The sequence below is a fragment of the Carassius auratus genome, chromosome 20, assembly GCF_003368295.1.
Source record: "Carassius auratus strain Wakin chromosome 20, ASM336829v1, whole genome shotgun sequence".
Lineage (NCBI taxonomy): Eukaryota > Metazoa > Chordata > Actinopteri > Cypriniformes > Cyprinidae > Carassius > Carassius auratus.
Window position 1 is genome coordinate 8,960,880 of NC_039262.1, and position 16,587 is coordinate 8,977,466.

The following is a 16,587-nucleotide window of genomic DNA, read 5'->3' on the forward strand; positions in this document are numbered from 1 at the left end:
GGATATTTTTCTTCTGTAGTCCCTGAGAAAAGTCACGCTTAGTACAAAATTAAAAAAGTAAGATATTAAAAAAGCAAAACATAAGTCTGCACAGTACAATTCAATTATAAATTGTTGCTTTTTAAGGGAACAAAATATAAGAATTTAACCATTATTATTTGTTGCTATTTACCAGTGCCGTGACATTTCTAGTCAAACTAAAATAAATAATACAATTTAAAACTGTACACAATTTTCGCAATTTTGTCACAAGACTTTAATTTTGAAAATTCAACGTGTCATCGACGCTACCGGAAGTGGATATTCGTTGCACATTTCTGTTCTCTCTGTAGCTGCTCTCCGTGATTAGCCGTCAGCGGTTACCACAGCCTTCAGCGCAACTTTTAGTTACCAGAACCAGATATGGTAAGTATTTCACTGTTGTATTTTGTATTCTGGGGAATATTATAGGCGTTTTCCTGGTCAGAAAGCCGCGTTTCGTCGGCTCCAATGACACGTTTAAGAAATATTCAAGTGATTGAACGCGCGCAGCTAGCATCAATGTAGCGACAAAACATCAAACATAACGTCGAATATTCACGAAATGAACGAGTTGTGAAGGCTGCTGGAATATTTCTAGATTTCCTTATACAAAGTTATGCACTTAATATAAAGTATGACTTAAACGTATGTTTAATTTCACCCGTTGTTGTAACCGTATTTGTAAGAAGCATCTGGGCTGTTTTGTTTTGGGGGAGGGTTGGAGTTCAACAGCTGCTGTTTCCAGGGTCTTATGTCAGAGATTCTTGTTGATCGTTCGAGTTATCTTTAAATTTACTTAGTTCATATGTCAAACAAGGACGAGTGGATTAAATGTCAGATTAAGATGACATTCATTTGAAATTATTTATGTTCTATTTTCACAGCCCTGTTACTGGCAGTAAGGGCTTCACATAATCGGGTCACATCTGGTTTATGTATTTATATGTGCAGTGTTTTTAATCCAGCTTTTACGTCTATAAAATATGTAAACAATTTAAAATGAATGTAATATCTATTAACACTTGCTTTTTTCTTTCTGATTTTCAGTCTCACACAATTCTGCTGGTGCAGCCCACCAAGAGACCAGAAGGCAGAACATATGCAGATTATGAGTCTGTCAACGAATGCATGGAAGGTAGAATAGTTATTTTGATCATAAAGGGCGAGATTGATTTAATTAATAATTCTAATGCTGCATTCTTTCTTTTCTCTTTAATAAAAGGAGTATGTAAGATGTATGAAGAGCATCTGAAGAGAATGAACCCCAACAGTCCCTCCATCACATATGACATAAGCCAGTTATTCGACTTTGTCGATGATCTCGCTGACCTCAGCTGTCTTGTGTAAGTAAATTAACACAGCATCTCATCAGTCATGTACAAAGGTACCCAATTTTTTTATACAATGTAGTGATTTTCCTATTCTCTGGTCATTTAAACAGGTACAGGGCAGACACACAAACCTACCAGCCCTACAACAAAGACTGGATCAAAGAAAAGATCTACGTGCTGCTGAGGCGCCAAGCCCAGCAGGCGGGGAAATAAGGAGTGTTAATGGTTGAATTATTTCTGATGCAAGTCCCCAAATCTATCAGAACTACGCTGCATCACTGGACAAACATAGATGAGCTAAGTGGTGAAGTGATGTTGCTTAGTTTAGATTTTGTTGAGCTTATTTAGTCAGTAAGTCAAAGCATAGATTCAAAATATTTTGCATTTTTGTAACCGGAGTTAGGGACTTGGGTATTTATCAGACTAAAGTGTAAAATTGGGGGAGGGAAAGGGTTAAGGATTTTTTTCAATCCCTCTCAATTGATGTTTTTTTTCGGTTGTTTTTTAAAAATTGTGGTTTAATTGTTCTTTAATTCAGTGAAGTAAAAATGCACACGTTTCAGATTATGGAGATGGTTCGGAGTCATTTTATATCCCAACTTTTGTCCTCCGTGCCATTACAGATTTTGTTGGCCCTATCTGTTTTGTGTATGTATCCAGTAGTCACAACTGGAAAATAATAAAACATCTTCTCACACAAGGTTTTGATGGCAGTACTATTTTGTTTTCTTTCTTTTAACATACATTAATGTTCTAAAGTTAGGTGTCACTAAGAATTTTTTTTTATAGAATGAAATGCTTGTATTCAGCACAGATGGATTAGATTGATCTAAATGGACAGTTTTACAAAAGAGTTCTATTTCAGTTCTTTCCATCTAATTAATCAAAGAATAATGAAAAAAAAAAAAAAAGAGTATAGAAATCAAGATTAAGCAGAAGTGCCCCAATATGTAAGATTGATTTCTGAAAGATATAACACTGAAGACTGTTACAAATTCAGCTTCATCACAGTAATAAATTAGACCTTAAAGTATATTAGGATTGAATTTTTTTTAATGACATTCCGACCTGGTTGCTTTTAACTTAAATAGATGCTTCAAAATTATTTATCCTGACCATGAGTCAAAATCAGATTTTAGTGAAAACTAGAATTACAGATAAAAAACTAATTTTGTTAAGAAACATGGGGAAAGTTTAAGTCTAAAAGCATTGGGTGTCTTCTGAAACAAATGCGAATAAGATTATACAGTGCAGCATGATTGTTCTGTTTTTGTACACTTACTGTGGCATGAATGTACGTTTATCAGCTACACTGTTAATTGTTCCAATAAGAACTTCTTGAACAAATTCTACTCTGTAGTACAAAATCATTTATAAGTTCATGTTATCCCTGGGGCTTTCATTATAGTTTGTTTAAAAAGTCCGATCAACATCTGTCTTGTAATGAAGTATTAAATTGTATAAGCGGTAATTGTGTAATCACTAAGACCAGTAGGCTACCAATACTTTTTGCACCGATATTTGCTTTGTGCTGGTATTGGAAACCCCAAACAGTTTTTTTTTCTTTTTTTTCGTTCTGTGGGTTATATGATCCACTGTGTAGTTTCGATGTTATTGGAAATTACTTACCAACTTGTGAGGAAGTGCATTCATTCTGTTTGTGACAGTTACTGGGCAACTAAGGAAACAGCTGAGGCTGAGAACAAAACTTTAATGTACCAATAAACACAATAATACTAGATAGAAGTGTAAGATAAAGCCACAACAATTTTTGTAACAGATTTGCAATTTAACCCTTAACTGGCATGGTCAGTCTGACTTGTTCTGTGCTTCTTAGCCCAATTTCTGAATGGGAAACTGCAGTGTTTATCACACACATTTGTGATTTTTATAGAAATATTTATATATGTACGTACATATACAAACAAGAAGTGAAATCAGTCCCTAGTGAAAGCAGATTGTATGAAAAAATAACATTTGATAGCACCAACTCAAAACTTAAAATAGTAATCAATTTGCTATGACTGTGTTTGTCCATCTGTTTCCACCATAAACTCATGACATAACAAGAAGCAACAGATCTTTTACTTCATAATGTGACATACATAAGAGTAAAACACATTATCGGAAAAATGTAAGACGAATTGGTTCCCATCAGTTTTTGCTTGAGATAATTGTAAGAAATGTAGTTAAATTATGACATTTTGATTAAAAATCATTAGGTTAAAATGTATTAATAAACAAACAAACACATGGATGGATAAATAGTTCACAATAAGATCATTGGGTGATTAGTAGACATAAGGTGAATGTTCATTTCATGCTGACTTTAACATTCCTGTTAACAGAGGCTGAATTAGGAAATCACTCACCCTGCACACCGCATAACAATCCACAACACACTAGCAACCATATAACAGAGCTCTGGAGACACCAACACCTTAGCATTTGTGGTGGCGAGTTTTTCATGGACAAGCAACCCTAAAATGTAGTTAGTAAATCAATTTTACAGTTTCATAATATTTGAGCTGGTGGTGCAATCATGTCTGGTTGACCACACTGGCTGTGATATTATAATGACTGCTTACTTGGTTAACCCTATTCCAAAGCTCAGACTAGACTGGTTGACCAACAGCAGAATAGGATTGGTTGGGCTAGTTGCCCAGTTACTTATAATGACTGGAATTAATTAAACTAGTGTACTGCACTTTGTTTACAGAAACTAAAACAGCAGCACAACTGCACAACACATCTAGCTCCATTTCTTTCAACAGAATGGCAAAAGCAGTGAGGTTTATTGTCTTAAGAGGGCTATAGCAGTAATTAGTTCAAGGAGCTGTACGTTTTCGCGCTTATTTTCATCCTCATTCACATTCCTCTCCATGGCCCTTTCTTTTCCACCAGCAGTGAGTATCTGGTGTTATGAAACACCAGTGTGTCTACGCTGGTCATTTTGGCGCACTGTGTCTTTAAACTGTGTCGGCCCTGCGCCTGCAGCACAGGAAACCCCGTAGCGGCTTTCTGAGGGGACCCAAGATGGCCGAATCTTTACAGTGGGGCTAATAATTACTTTTCGTTAAGAAGCTGCTATTTCATGGTGCTCGACGGTCTCGCTGGCCATTCGCCCTCCCGGAAAGTGAAACGAGTGAGTCTATTCGGTTAGTTACATCAGGGAGTGTTTATCTCTATATAAGAGACAGGCTGGTCCATCCGCGGCCCTTAGCCAGAATATGGCGGAATACTTGGAGAAAATATAGCTTAGCTTATTATGAACGCGCCGCTTTATACAAGAGCCTTCCCGCCTTTTCCCCTACCGCTCGCAAGTATAATGATTAAATAGCGTTTTCGGTGCGTCTTTGGAATTCATTCGCATGCGTTTCGAACATTTCTGGGTTAAAATGATTCGCGCGAGGAGATAGCCTGCTAGCAGAGGCGCTAGCTACGCTAACCCCTTTTGACTGAATTAGTCGCAGCATTAGCATAGCCTAGCTTGTTTAAAGTAAAGGAGCACGGAGGAAAATAAACATTCTGCGTCCGTTGTCTGGCTTTCGTCGTTCAGTTTATAAAAAGTTGAAAATATTGAGTATGTTGTGGAGAGTCTCTGCTGCACACAACAGCTAGCTACCTGACCATCGCTAAACTGGTCAGAATAATTCTTCTGGACTGCATAACTTTACTGTGAAAGACCCCACAACAACATACTGCATTTTCTTCGCGACATCTTGCCAGTGAATACTATACATTTCAGCTTCAAGTTGATTGCAGATTCTGTAGCACCTTTCAAGCCGACGAGGACGTTGATATTTATTATATCAAGGGCAAAAGCCTGCTTGAGAATTACTTGCAAGGATGACTGACACTCGTAGACGAGTAAAAGTGTACACTCTGAATGAGGACCGCCAGTGGGATGATCGGGGGACGGGACATGTGTCATCCGCCTACGTGGAGAGGCTGAAAGGCATGTCTCTCCTGGTGCGCGCCGAAAGTGATGGTAGGTTTGCAGACACTACAAAGACGATGTACTGGGCCACTTTTCGTTGACTGCAAGTAAGATGTGCCGGTTTTTTAAAACAGGGTCACTGCTGCTGGAGTCCAAAATCAACCCTAACACCGCCTATCAGAAACAGCAGGTGCGTTTGAAATGTTGTGACATCATATTGTTGACAGAGCTCATAACTGTTTTTGTGGACATAATTCCTAATCAGTGGCACTTAATATCTAGGTTAAAGGGCAAGTACATATATATCTTGTAAGATGCAAGACATCAGGGGTAAATTGGGAAAATATGAAATTATAAATATCATCAAAATTCCATAGTTAATTAATCACAGTACAATAGCCCTGTAAAGCCTGCTATATGAAAAAACTAAAATACTAAAATAGAACAGTAATAGTTAGAACTTTTAGACAAAAATGTAAGTTTGGTATTTTTGGATACGTCAAGCATCTGTGGCTCATTTTATTCATTTTATTTTCACTCTATATCTTCTAATCACATGTCAGATGATACTTAAATACTTAGAATTATGATCAGAGTTCTATATTTTTGTTTATGGGGTGCAAGACCATAATACAATACAATAAATATTGAGAGATGTACAAATAAATGTTAAATAATATTGCATCATGTTTCATACTTTCATTTTAACATGGTTTCTCTATAAAATGATGTATGGGTTTAAAAGTAAACCTAAGTTGCAGTTCAGTAAATGTTCATAATAAAAGATATGTATTGTAATTGAAATCTACAGGCTCAAAAAGATCGTGTAATATCATAAACAAAAGCAAAAGTCTACGGTTGTAAAATTGACCTGTGCATGAACAAAAGTTTTTTGCCTGTGGTCTTTTGCATTAAACTGTAGATCCCTGAATATTAGTGCTTGTGCATCACTTGCTCTTTTGGTATTTGTTCATGTTATTTGTGTTTTGTCTTTGAAGGACACATTAATAGTATGGTCCGAGGCTGAAAACTATGACCTGGCCCTCAGCTTCCAGGAAAAGGCAGGTTGCGATGAGATCTGGGAGAAGATATGTCAGGTGATTATGTTTGTGATATACAATTATAATATTTTGTCTCTTAGTATGTATTGCTTTACTCTGAAAGCCTTTATTTTTGTGTCTACAGGTCCAGGGAAAGGACCCCTCTGTAGACATCACCCAGGAGCTGATAGATGAGTCTGAAGAGGAGCGCTTTGATGATATGTCCTCTCCTGGTCTCGAACTTCCGCCGTGTGAGCTCTCACGGCTGGAGGAAGTGGCCGAGCTAGTGGCGTCATCCTTACCTTCTCCGTTACGGCGGGAAAAACTGGCCCTAGCATTGGAGAACGAGGGCTATATCCGCAAACTGCTGGAGCTGTTCCGAGTGTGCGAGGACTTGGAGAACCGAGAAGGCCTGCATCACCTCTACGACATCATCAAAGGCATTTTTCTCCTCAACCGCACGGCCCTCTTCGAAGTCATGTTCTCTGAAGAATGCATCATGGATGTGATCGGATGTCTGGAGTTCGATCCTTCGCTACCCCAACCACGGCGGCATCGAGAGTTCCTCACCACCACGGCACGGTTTAAAGAGGTCATTCCCATTTCAGACCCGGAGCTGCGGCAGAAGATTCACCAGACGTACCGGGTGCAGTATATTCAGGACATGGTGCTCCCCACCCCCTCTGTCTTTGAAGAAAACATGCTCTCCACCCTGCACTCCTTCATCTTCTTCAACAAAGTGGAGATTGTTGGCATGCTGCAGGTGGGTTTTCATACTCAACCATGTATATGTGTCCAGCTGTGAACTTTGCACATTGGCGGTTGAGTTAAAATGCTGTTCAGGGGCTAAACTAGTTGAAGGAAGCTGTAGATTAACTTTTCACAAAGCCTTCTAACATCATACCTCACAGGTAACGCACACAGTCAGGCTTGCTGTGTGTCATTGTGGCTTTTCTACAGCAGCTTTGTCCCTCTCAAATTCATTGCATCCTCAGCAGAAAACCCTGTTTGCAGAGAAGTCAGTGAATACATGTTTGATGCGGCTACTAATATTTCCTCGTTTGATTTACCGGAGACCATCTCATTGCTCTTGATGAGATGCACATGGTGGGCTGTACTTTGGTTTTTAGTTTTAAAGGTCATATGTTTTCCACACTAAAAATAAAGGGCTGCAGATCTAGATAACAGATTTAAAGATAACAGTGCTAACTGCTTGCACTATGTACATTTCATTATTTAGTAGAAAATCGGCAATGGTATTTGCCTCAATGGCGGGTTTCAAGTGGGAGTAATTGTAGAGTATTTATGATGCATTGACAAGTCAGAGTATTTTTAATGCCCTTTTCATCAAGTTAGATATTACTTCAGTTGTGGCTATTAAACAGTTGTGCATGGAAATGGTTTGATACGTGCTTCTCACCTAAACCTAACAGTGGAATTGTTTTATACTGGGATTGGAGGTAGGGGAGGGGGCTTGTTGCCATGGAAACAGCACCATCATGGACTTTAGAGCCATATCATGTGATGAGACAAACGCTTGGCTGGCGTGCTGGATGATTCTTTTCTCCAACCTCCAGACAGCTTCAGTTCAGTATGGTTGTTTGTCCATCTTTGCAGATGAATGTGCTTGTTATGGCACAATATTGTTTTAATATTGCCATATCCCATTAACACCTAGATGTTGAATAAACCAACCATAGATGGTAAAAGCTTTTTGTGATGTTTGTCTGAGCAATTAGAAGAACTTTCCCATGGCAGCGTAATCGCAAACCATGTTTTGATTCACTTGACTTGTTCCCCTTTTTTTGAGGTGTGATCTTTTGTCCATGACAATTAATGCAGTAAAATACAGTATCAGTCATGTGTTTAACCTCCATTTATCAAATATGTCAACCTCAATTGATGTTGCAGAACTGTTTTAAGCCACTCTGTGATCTACAGCTTTATGGTGTGCTCGAATGACATCAGGATAATGTATATAGGCACCTATAAATTAACATTTATCAAGAAGCAGGTTTATTGTGATGTATCTGGCTAAACAGAATTATTTATGGTCGCAGTTCACACAGTGTGCTGCATGGATGTATTATGCTGTGTAAATAATTTAATTATGAGAATTAATGTGAATACTGGCTTAAAATATTTGAAATGTTTAACTTCTATTGTATAATTGTATCCAAATGTACATTTTCTATTGTTATATGCTTTAAAGCATTTATAAACTAGTTTTGTGTGTGTTTATATATATATATATATATATATATATATAATGATTTTTCTTATGCTTTTGTTTTCAGGACGATGAGAAGTTTTTGACTGAGCTCTTTGCACAGCTAACTGATGAAGCCACAGATGACGACAAACGGCACGAGCTGGTATGAAGCAGATTACTAATGGATGTGTTAACCTCCTACTCAAAACAATGGATACAGACAGATTGATATTGTTTGTCACATTCAGGTAAATTTCCTGAAGGAGTTCTGTGCGTTCTCACAAACGTTACAACCACAGAACAGAGATGCATTCTTCAAAACGCTGTCCAACATGGGTATCCTACCAGCGCTGGAAGTTATTCTTGTAAGATTTACTTTCTATTCCAAAGAAGAGATTTACTGTCAGGTTTCTAACTTCTAACCAGTCTCTAACTTCAACTTTGCTCTCAATGAAGACTAAATTTAGCTTGCTCTTGCTTTTTTTTATGAACATGGGTGCATTGTGTTAAAGGGCATGGATGATGTTCAGGTGCGTGGAGCAGCCACTGATATCTTCTCTTACCTGGTGGAGTACAACCCCTCAATGGTGCGAGAGTTTGTTATGCAGGAGTCTCAGCAGAATGACGATGTAAGTCATATGCCACACACCTGCTGACTCTTGTGAGTCTTTCAGCTACCTGTCTTTCTCACTACTTGTCTTTATTTTACAGGACATTCTGTTGATAAATCTGATTATTGAGCATATGATCTGTGACACGGATCCAGAGTTGGGTGGAGCTGTACAGCTAATGGGGTTGCTCAGGACACTAGTGGACCCAGAGAACATGCTGGCAACTGCTAATGTGAGACATGTTTTAATATCACTATATATTTGGTGCATAGTACCTCCTTTTTACTGTTATTCATCTGAATGTAGCGAAACATGCCTTTTTGTTGATTCCTTTCAGAAAACTGAGAAGACCGAGTTCTTGAGTTTCTTCTATAAGCATTGCATGCATGTGCTCTCTGCTCCACTTCTTGCCAACACCACAGAGGAAAAACCCAGCAAAGGTAATAGTTTTTGCACAAGCTTGTAGGATGCATGCAGACTGAATGTGTAGGCAGCCTTTTGGATTCATTTCTCAATTTACATTTTGCATATATATTTAAAGACCTGACCACTACAGACTTCTCACGGTGTGTGTGTGTGTGTGTTTGTCTTGTCAGATGATTTCCAGACATGTCAGCTGCTGGCTTTGATCGTAGAGCTGCTCACTTTCTGTGTGGAGCATCACACGTATCACATAAAGAACTACATCATCAACAAAGACATCCTCCGCAGAGTACTGGTGCTCACCGCATCTCAACACGCTTTCTTAGCCTTATGTGAGTATGTGCACGCAAACACATGAGACATAAGCCACATGTGAAACTGAATATTCAGCAGAAAATATAGTAGGGTGGGATTTTTGTTTTTGTCTATCCAGATGTAATTGTGATGTTGAAAAGACAATAATATTACTGATCAAAATTCTTTCTATTAGTGGCAAAGAGGACTTTTTTCCCCCCTGAAGCATTTTGATGTTTTTATGCACTGCTTTATCTTGAAAAAGAAAATCAGGGACAAAAAGTTAGTGGGGTCATTTGTTTTTAAATGCTAACAGAATGAATTTTTTTTTTTTTTTTTTATGCTTGTCCGGTTTGGCCAGTAGCTCAGATTTCTAAGTTTCCTCCTAATATTTCATTTGCTCTAACCACCAACAATGTAAAAAGTTTTAAATTAATGTAAATTTTTAATTTTATATATATATATATATATATATATATATATATATATATATATATATATATATATATATATATATATATATATATATATATATAAATATATAATATAATATATATATTTTTTTTTATAAAAATGTAACCGTGTATATATAGAAATTCTGCATACAATGTCTAATTGTTTCATCAAATGTTTTTCAGTATAGATTTATAAATCCCATTCTTATATTACCAGTCTTATCCTTTGTGCTTCGATCAAATTATTTTAGTATTATTTATATACTGTTTATGTACTGTTTTAGTAATTTTAGTTTTAAATTGTATTTTGTATTTTAAGAAAAATAATATAAATAAAATATACAAATAAAAAAATATTTTTTAAATGTTTTTTATTATTATTTTTTATTTTAATATTGTCTTTATTTTTAATTTATTTTTAAGTTTTGCTTTTTTTTTTACAGATAATTTCAGTAGATCCACTTAAGTCTGTTTTAATTAGATGCCCAACATATGTTGATGTTTTAGATTAATCAAATTGAATAATTGTAAAAGATTTCATTTACTTTTTTTAGCTTAAAATATTGAATACCTTTTTAATTATTACAACACTGATTAGATGAACTAAGTTGTATTTTTGATACTGTAAGTATGGAAAAACGTGGAAAGACTTAGAACTCTAGACTTTTAGAGAAGTAGAGCTGGACAAATGGCAGACATGGGGAGTAATTACTTTCCACCATCAAAGCCTTCAAACCGCACAATCAATAACACGAACTCTCTGTGATGCTGATCCATTTCTGCTATGAATTGCTCTGATAATGATTACTGTTACACTGTCATTTCAACACATGCCAAAGAATTCTGCATTCAGGGCCAGAAGCATTATTAACAGGCACTAATTTATTTTGGATAAACACCAAGCATGCAATATTACCCTGCTGACAGACATCAATTATAGCTTGGCTGTTAAATCTCTCTGTACCTTTCTCACTCATTTCACTTGTCCAGGTGCTTTGCGTTTCATGAGAAAAATCATTGGGCTCAAGGACGAGTTTTATAACAGATACATAATGAGGAACTTCCTGTTTGAGCCAGTGGTCAAAGCTTTCCTCAACAATGGATCCAGATACAACCTCATCAACTCAGCCATTATAGAGATGTTTGAGTATGTTAGAGTGGTGAGTACATTCATCTAATCATCAAATCTCGAAATGTTTTTGAATGCACATTGTTTATTTTGTGTGTAATTGCTGTGTTCTGTGTGTAGGAGGATGTGAAGTCGCTGACGGCTCATATCATAGAGAACTACTGGAAAGCCCTGGAGGATGTAGACTATGTTCAGACATTTAAGGGTCTAAAGCTTCGATATGAACAGCAGAGAGAAAGGCAGGACAACCCTAAACTTGACAGGTCAGTGGTCACTTCAGACTATTATTGTTAGATGGATCCTCATGTAGTAGGAGGATTATTTTCCTGCAGTTACCAAATTTGTAACGGTTTATAAATGATATGATTTAAATTCTCAATGTTTTTTGCTAAATTAAAGCTCTGTGATTTAAAGGGACAGTTCACCCAAAAATTTGAATTTGATGTTTATCTGCTAACCCCCAGGGCCTCCAAGATGTACAGGTCGTCTCAAAAAATTACAATCGTGGAAAAGTTCATTTCAGTATTTCAACTAAAATTGTGAAACTTGTGTATTACATTCAGTGCACACAGACTGAAGTAGTTTAAGTCTTTGGTTTTTTTAATTGTGGTGATTTTGCCTCCCATTTAACAAAACCCCACCAATTCACAATCTCAACAAATTAGAATAAGGTGACATGCCAATCAACTAATCAACTCAACACACCTGCAAAGGTTTCCTGAGCCTTCAAAATTAGCTCTCAGTTTGGTTCACTGGGCTACACAATCATGGGGAAGACTGCTGATCTGACAGTTGTCCAGAAGACAATCATTGACAAACATTCATTGGCAAAGAAGCTGGCTGTTCACAGAGTGCTGTATCCAAGCATGTAAACAGAAAGTTGAGTGGAAGGAAAAAGCGTGGAAGAAAAAGTATCATAACCAACCCAGAGAAACGCAGACTTATGAGGTTTGTCAAGGAAAATCCATTTCAAGAATTTGAGTGAACTTCACAAGGAATGGACTGAGGCTGGGGTCAAGGCATATAGACGTGTCAAAGAATTTGGCTACAGTTGTTGTATTCTTCTTGTTAAGACACCGCTGAACCACAGACAACATCAGGCGTCTTACCTGGGCTAAGGAGAAGAAGAGCTGTACTGTTGGCCCATTGGTCCAAAGTCCCCTCTTCAGATGAGAGCAAGTTTTGGATTTAATTTGGAAACCAAGACCCTAGAGTCTGGGGGAAGGGGGAGAAGCTCATAGCCCAAGTTGCTTGAAATCCAATGTTATGTTCACCATGGTGTTTGTGTGCTTGACTGGCCAGCAAACTCACCAGACCTGAACCCCAGAGAGTATCTATGGGCTATTGTCAAGAGGAAAATGAGAAACGAGAGACCAAAAAAATGCAGATGAGATTAAGGCCACTGTCAAAGAAACCTAGGCTTCCATACCACCTCAGCAGTGCCACAAACAGTGATCACCTCCATGCCACGCCGAACCGAGGCAGTAATTAAAGCAAAAGAGCCCTACCATGTATTGAGTACATGTACAGTAAATGAACATACTTTCCAGAAGGCCAACAATTCACAAAAAAATGTTTTTAAAATGTTTTATGAAGTATTCTAATTTGTCGAAGTAAATTGGGTTTTTGTTAAATGTGAGCCAAAATATCACAATTAAAAGAACCAAAGACGTAAACTACTTCAGTCTGTTCATTTGAAATTATTTAATCCACAAGTTTCACAATTTAAGTTGAATTACTGAAATAAATGAACTTTTCCATGACATTCTAATTTGAGATGCACCTGTAGGTGACTGTTTCTTCAGTAGAACAGATTTTTAATTCAAACTGTTGCAGTCTGTCAATTATGAAATGGAAGTGAATGGGAATCAGTGCTTTGATAATAAAAAAAGTCATGATCATAATTTTTTTTTCTTTTTTTTGATCATCAAAGCCATGATTCCCTTATGATTGACAGACTGCAACGGTTTGAGTTAAAAATCTTTGTTTGTGTTCTACTGAAGAAACCGTCACCTACATCTTGGATGCCCTGGGTTAAGCAGATAAACATCTAATTTAATTTTTTGGTGAAATATCCTTTTAATGTTTGACAGCAATAATATTAGTATTTTAATGCAGTGCTGTCAAATAAAATAATTATTACACTGGTTAATGCTTTTACTCATTCTCTAATGGATATTTAAAAAATTTTTCGCTAGGAATCTTTTTTTTTTTTTTAATCAAATAATGCAGTAAAAATAGAATATTTGTTTAATGATGCGAGTTGGTTAATTGTTTGTCAGTACTACTGAATGGTACTACTTGTTTCTTGTACATTGAACTTGACATGAAAATAGCCATAGATGCTGGTATGGCAATCTAAAAAATATTATTATTTTACTATTTTTGTATTTTACAGTACAATAGTATTTTTATAGTATTATATTTCCTTATTGATTTTCTTTTATAATTTAATAAAATATTTTATATTGATATAAATTATATATTGTTCTCTTTTCACGGTGCAGTAGAATTACTATTTTCATATTTATTGTTTTTTGTTTATATTATTATGAATAATTAAATTATTCTTAAATTATTCTTGGCCTGAGACAGCTGAAGTGTAGAGAGAGAGAGCGAGAGAAAAACGGTATGGGGTGGATTTTATTCTCCCTATATCCTCATCCTAAATTCAACTGTAAAGCAATATTTTGATAGTATTTAAAAAATGCTCCCACCGAGGGGTTTGCATCTTTGTCAACTTTTTCCACCCCTAATAATTGACCATTACAATTTCTTTTTGTGGACTGGAATTTCTTGTGCATGTAATAGATACTTTTATGTGGAAGTACCATTTAAAGATTGTATCTTTTGTGTCCTCCTGCTTGTCTCCAGTATGCGGTCGATTCTGAGAAATCACCGTTTTCGCAGGGATGCACGGACGCTGGAAGATGAAGAGGAGATGTGGTTCAACACAGATGAGGAAGACTTGGAGGATGGTGAAGCTGTAGTGCCGCCCTCAGATAAGATGAAGAGTGACGAGGACCTGATGGATCCTATCAGCAAGTTCATGGAGAGGAAAAAACGTACGTTACTGCTACATACAGGCGGCATAATGTTGATGACCAACTACTATGATCCCCTCTTTGATTGCAAAATGCCACTGACATTGCTTGTTGAGCTTTGATTGTTTATTTTCGTTCCCAAGTGAAAGACTCTGAAGAGAAGGAGGTGCCGACAGGGAAGGCGAGCCTCTCAGGACGACAGAGCCCCAGTTTTAAACTCTCCTTCTCCAGCTCCCCAAAGGCCAGTCTGTCCTCTCCCCCGGCCGCATCCCTCCACCCCGGTTCACCTGGTTCTCCAAGTTCTCCCGGGACAGGAGCCCGGAGCTCCCCCCCTATGACAGCTGTCACCACTAAGGTAATCACACCGATTCCAACAGATCCAACAATGTTTTGAAACGCTTCTTTCTTACCGGTTACTTATTTTTATCGCCATCTCGCTCCAATTCCAGGGAGGACTTGTGGGGTTGGTGGACTACCCTGACGACGACGAAGAGGACGAGGATGAAGAAGACGCAGACAGTAAAGAAGAAAGTCCTCCGCTGTCCAAGAAGTCCAAGCTGAGCTCCTAAGGCACTCCCTCGTCAATCAGCACAGTCATGCTCAAAGGGAGCTTCATCCAGAGACTATTGCAGCGCTCAGCCTAGAACTCAAAACTGAAACAAAGTGAATGAATACACAAATGAATGGATAAATGAATGAATGCAGCCCCCCGCAGGAGTCCAAGGGGTGCCATGTGAGGAACGGAGAAAGGGAGAGCAAGAGATGGAGAAGATACGGTCACAGAGCGAAAAAGGTGAATGTCTCCACGTGGAGTTTGTCCAAGTGCCAATCTGCAAGAAAGAGAGAGACTCGTGAAATGGATGGAGAGATCGAAGACGAGATGAAACTGGTCTGGACAAAGAATAATAAAAAAGGATTTAATAAGACATGAATTTTGACAGCTAAAAGTACTGGGGGGTAAAAAAAGACCACACACACAGTCAGTCAGTCACTCGCAGACACTCAAACTGTTGCCCCACAGAGCGTCCCAGGCTTGGACCAGGACACACTGCCCCCCCTCTCAGGGAAGGACCTCACATGACCCGAACTGGGCCAGCCAGTCCAAAACCACCACTCACCTTTGCTGACTCCATCTCCATTTCTTTCTCTCAACCCTTTTTTTCTGTTGCTGTTTTTTTTTCTTCTTTCTTTTATTTTCGAGTTTCTAGGGCCAGACGGGACACTACGGAGCAAAGAAGTCTGGGTCGTCATTGTTTAAGATGTCACCGTTGTTCTCGTGGCTCAGCGGAAGTTCTTCCTCTTTCAAAGCCAGCAGTTCCCTCCTTTTTCTTATTCTGTTGTTCTCCTCTCTCATTTTTTTAAATGACATAAGAGACCTGCCTTTAAATGTTCAGGACGTTTTCAGCCGCACTTGAACAGGTTTTTAAAACCTCAGTGGGGGGAGATAGTTTTACCCTTTTTTTGCCCTTCAAAACTGCAGATTTTTTGGAAAATTTGTAAGCCCGTCTTGATTAAAGATTGAGTGGAACTCTAGATGTGATCGATTTTTGTCATATCTTCATTTTCTTTTCTTTCACATGAGTGTACTCTTAGTTGTTCGGTATATTTGGGACCATTAAAAAGATCTTTGCCGTAGTAGATCTCTCACGGTTGTGCTGGTTCCCTATATCATGTCAACAGTGCTGATATTTTGTCTTTTGAAATGGGATTTCATCACTGAAATGATCCTCCTGTCTGCTCGTCTGAATGAATTCATCAGTGGAAAGTCCTGCCTCATCTGACAGAGGCTTTCTAAACAACCTGCACACAATTAAAGATAAGTTTTTATTTTCTGAAATACCATTTGTTTCCCTTTGTACTTGAACACCATGAGAATGGAGCAAACGTGCACTAGAGGGCGTCTTTCTCATTCACTTACATGCAAAAAAAAAGAGCCACAAGCTGGAGCCAGAAAGGAACTTTCAGTCTGTATACACTAGCGGTCAAAAGTTTGAAATAACAAATATTTTTTTAATATATATATTTAAATACAGTATAAGCATTGTCAGTGTAATTTACTTCTGTCATGGCAAAGTTGAGATTACAGT

The 16,587-nt window shown here is 37.7% G+C and overlaps 2 protein-coding genes across 2 annotated transcripts; both read left to right on the forward strand.

Annotated features, from left to right (window-relative positions):
* The first annotated feature begins 259 nt into the window (after positions 1 to 259).
* On the forward strand, positions 260 to 2,054 carry erh (ERH mRNA splicing and mitosis factor). Its single transcript, XM_026290884.1, has 4 exons — positions 260 to 405; positions 1,069 to 1,156; positions 1,244 to 1,364; positions 1,463 to 2,054. The coding sequence occupies exons 1-4, from the start codon at positions 403 to 405 to the stop codon at positions 1,563 to 1,565; spliced, it is 315 nt and encodes a 104-aa protein (XP_026146669.1). The 5' UTR covers positions 260 to 402; the 3' UTR covers positions 1,566 to 2,054.
* Positions 2,055 to 4,344: 2,290 nt separating this feature from the next.
* Positions 4,345 to 16,337, forward strand: smek1 (SMEK homolog 1, suppressor of mek1 (Dictyostelium)). The gene is made up of 15 exons (XM_026290885.1): positions 4,345 to 5,343; positions 5,427 to 5,482; positions 6,291 to 6,389; positions 6,478 to 7,095; positions 8,630 to 8,707; positions 8,793 to 8,909; positions 9,057 to 9,173; positions 9,256 to 9,387; positions 9,493 to 9,595; positions 9,752 to 9,910; positions 11,318 to 11,487; positions 11,577 to 11,719; positions 14,331 to 14,521; positions 14,644 to 14,855; positions 14,950 to 16,337. The coding sequence occupies exons 1-15, from the start codon at positions 5,202 to 5,204 to the stop codon at positions 15,067 to 15,069; spliced, it is 2,457 nt and encodes an 818-aa protein (XP_026146670.1). The 5' UTR covers positions 4,345 to 5,201; the 3' UTR covers positions 15,070 to 16,337.
* The last annotated feature ends 250 nt before the right edge of the window (positions 16,338 to 16,587 follow it).

What these genes read in the sequence shown, in the direction of transcription:
- erh (XM_026290884.1), top strand. An exon ending in TGTCAACGAATGCATGGAAG is followed by an intron (nt 1,157 to 1,243) that starts GTAGAATAGTTA and finishes CTTTAATAAAAG; the next exon opens with GAGTATGTAAGATGTATGAA. An exon ending in GCTGACCTCAGCTGTCTTGT is followed by an intron (nt 1,365 to 1,462) that starts GTAAGTAAATTA and finishes TCATTTAAACAG; the next exon opens with GTACAGGGCAGACACACAAA.
- smek1 (XM_026290885.1), top strand. Translation starts at nt 5,202, where the DNA reads ATGACTGACACTCGTAGACGAGTAAAAGTGTACACTCTGAATGAGGAC. An exon ending in GGTGCGCGCCGAAAGTGATG is followed by an intron (nt 5,344 to 5,426) that starts GTAGGTTTGCAG and finishes TTTTTAAAACAG; the next exon opens with GGTCACTGCTGCTGGAGTCC. An exon ending in ACACGCTTTCTTAGCCTTAT is followed by an intron (nt 9,911 to 11,317) that starts GTGAGTATGTGC and finishes TCACTTGTCCAG; the next exon opens with GTGCTTTGCGTTTCATGAGA.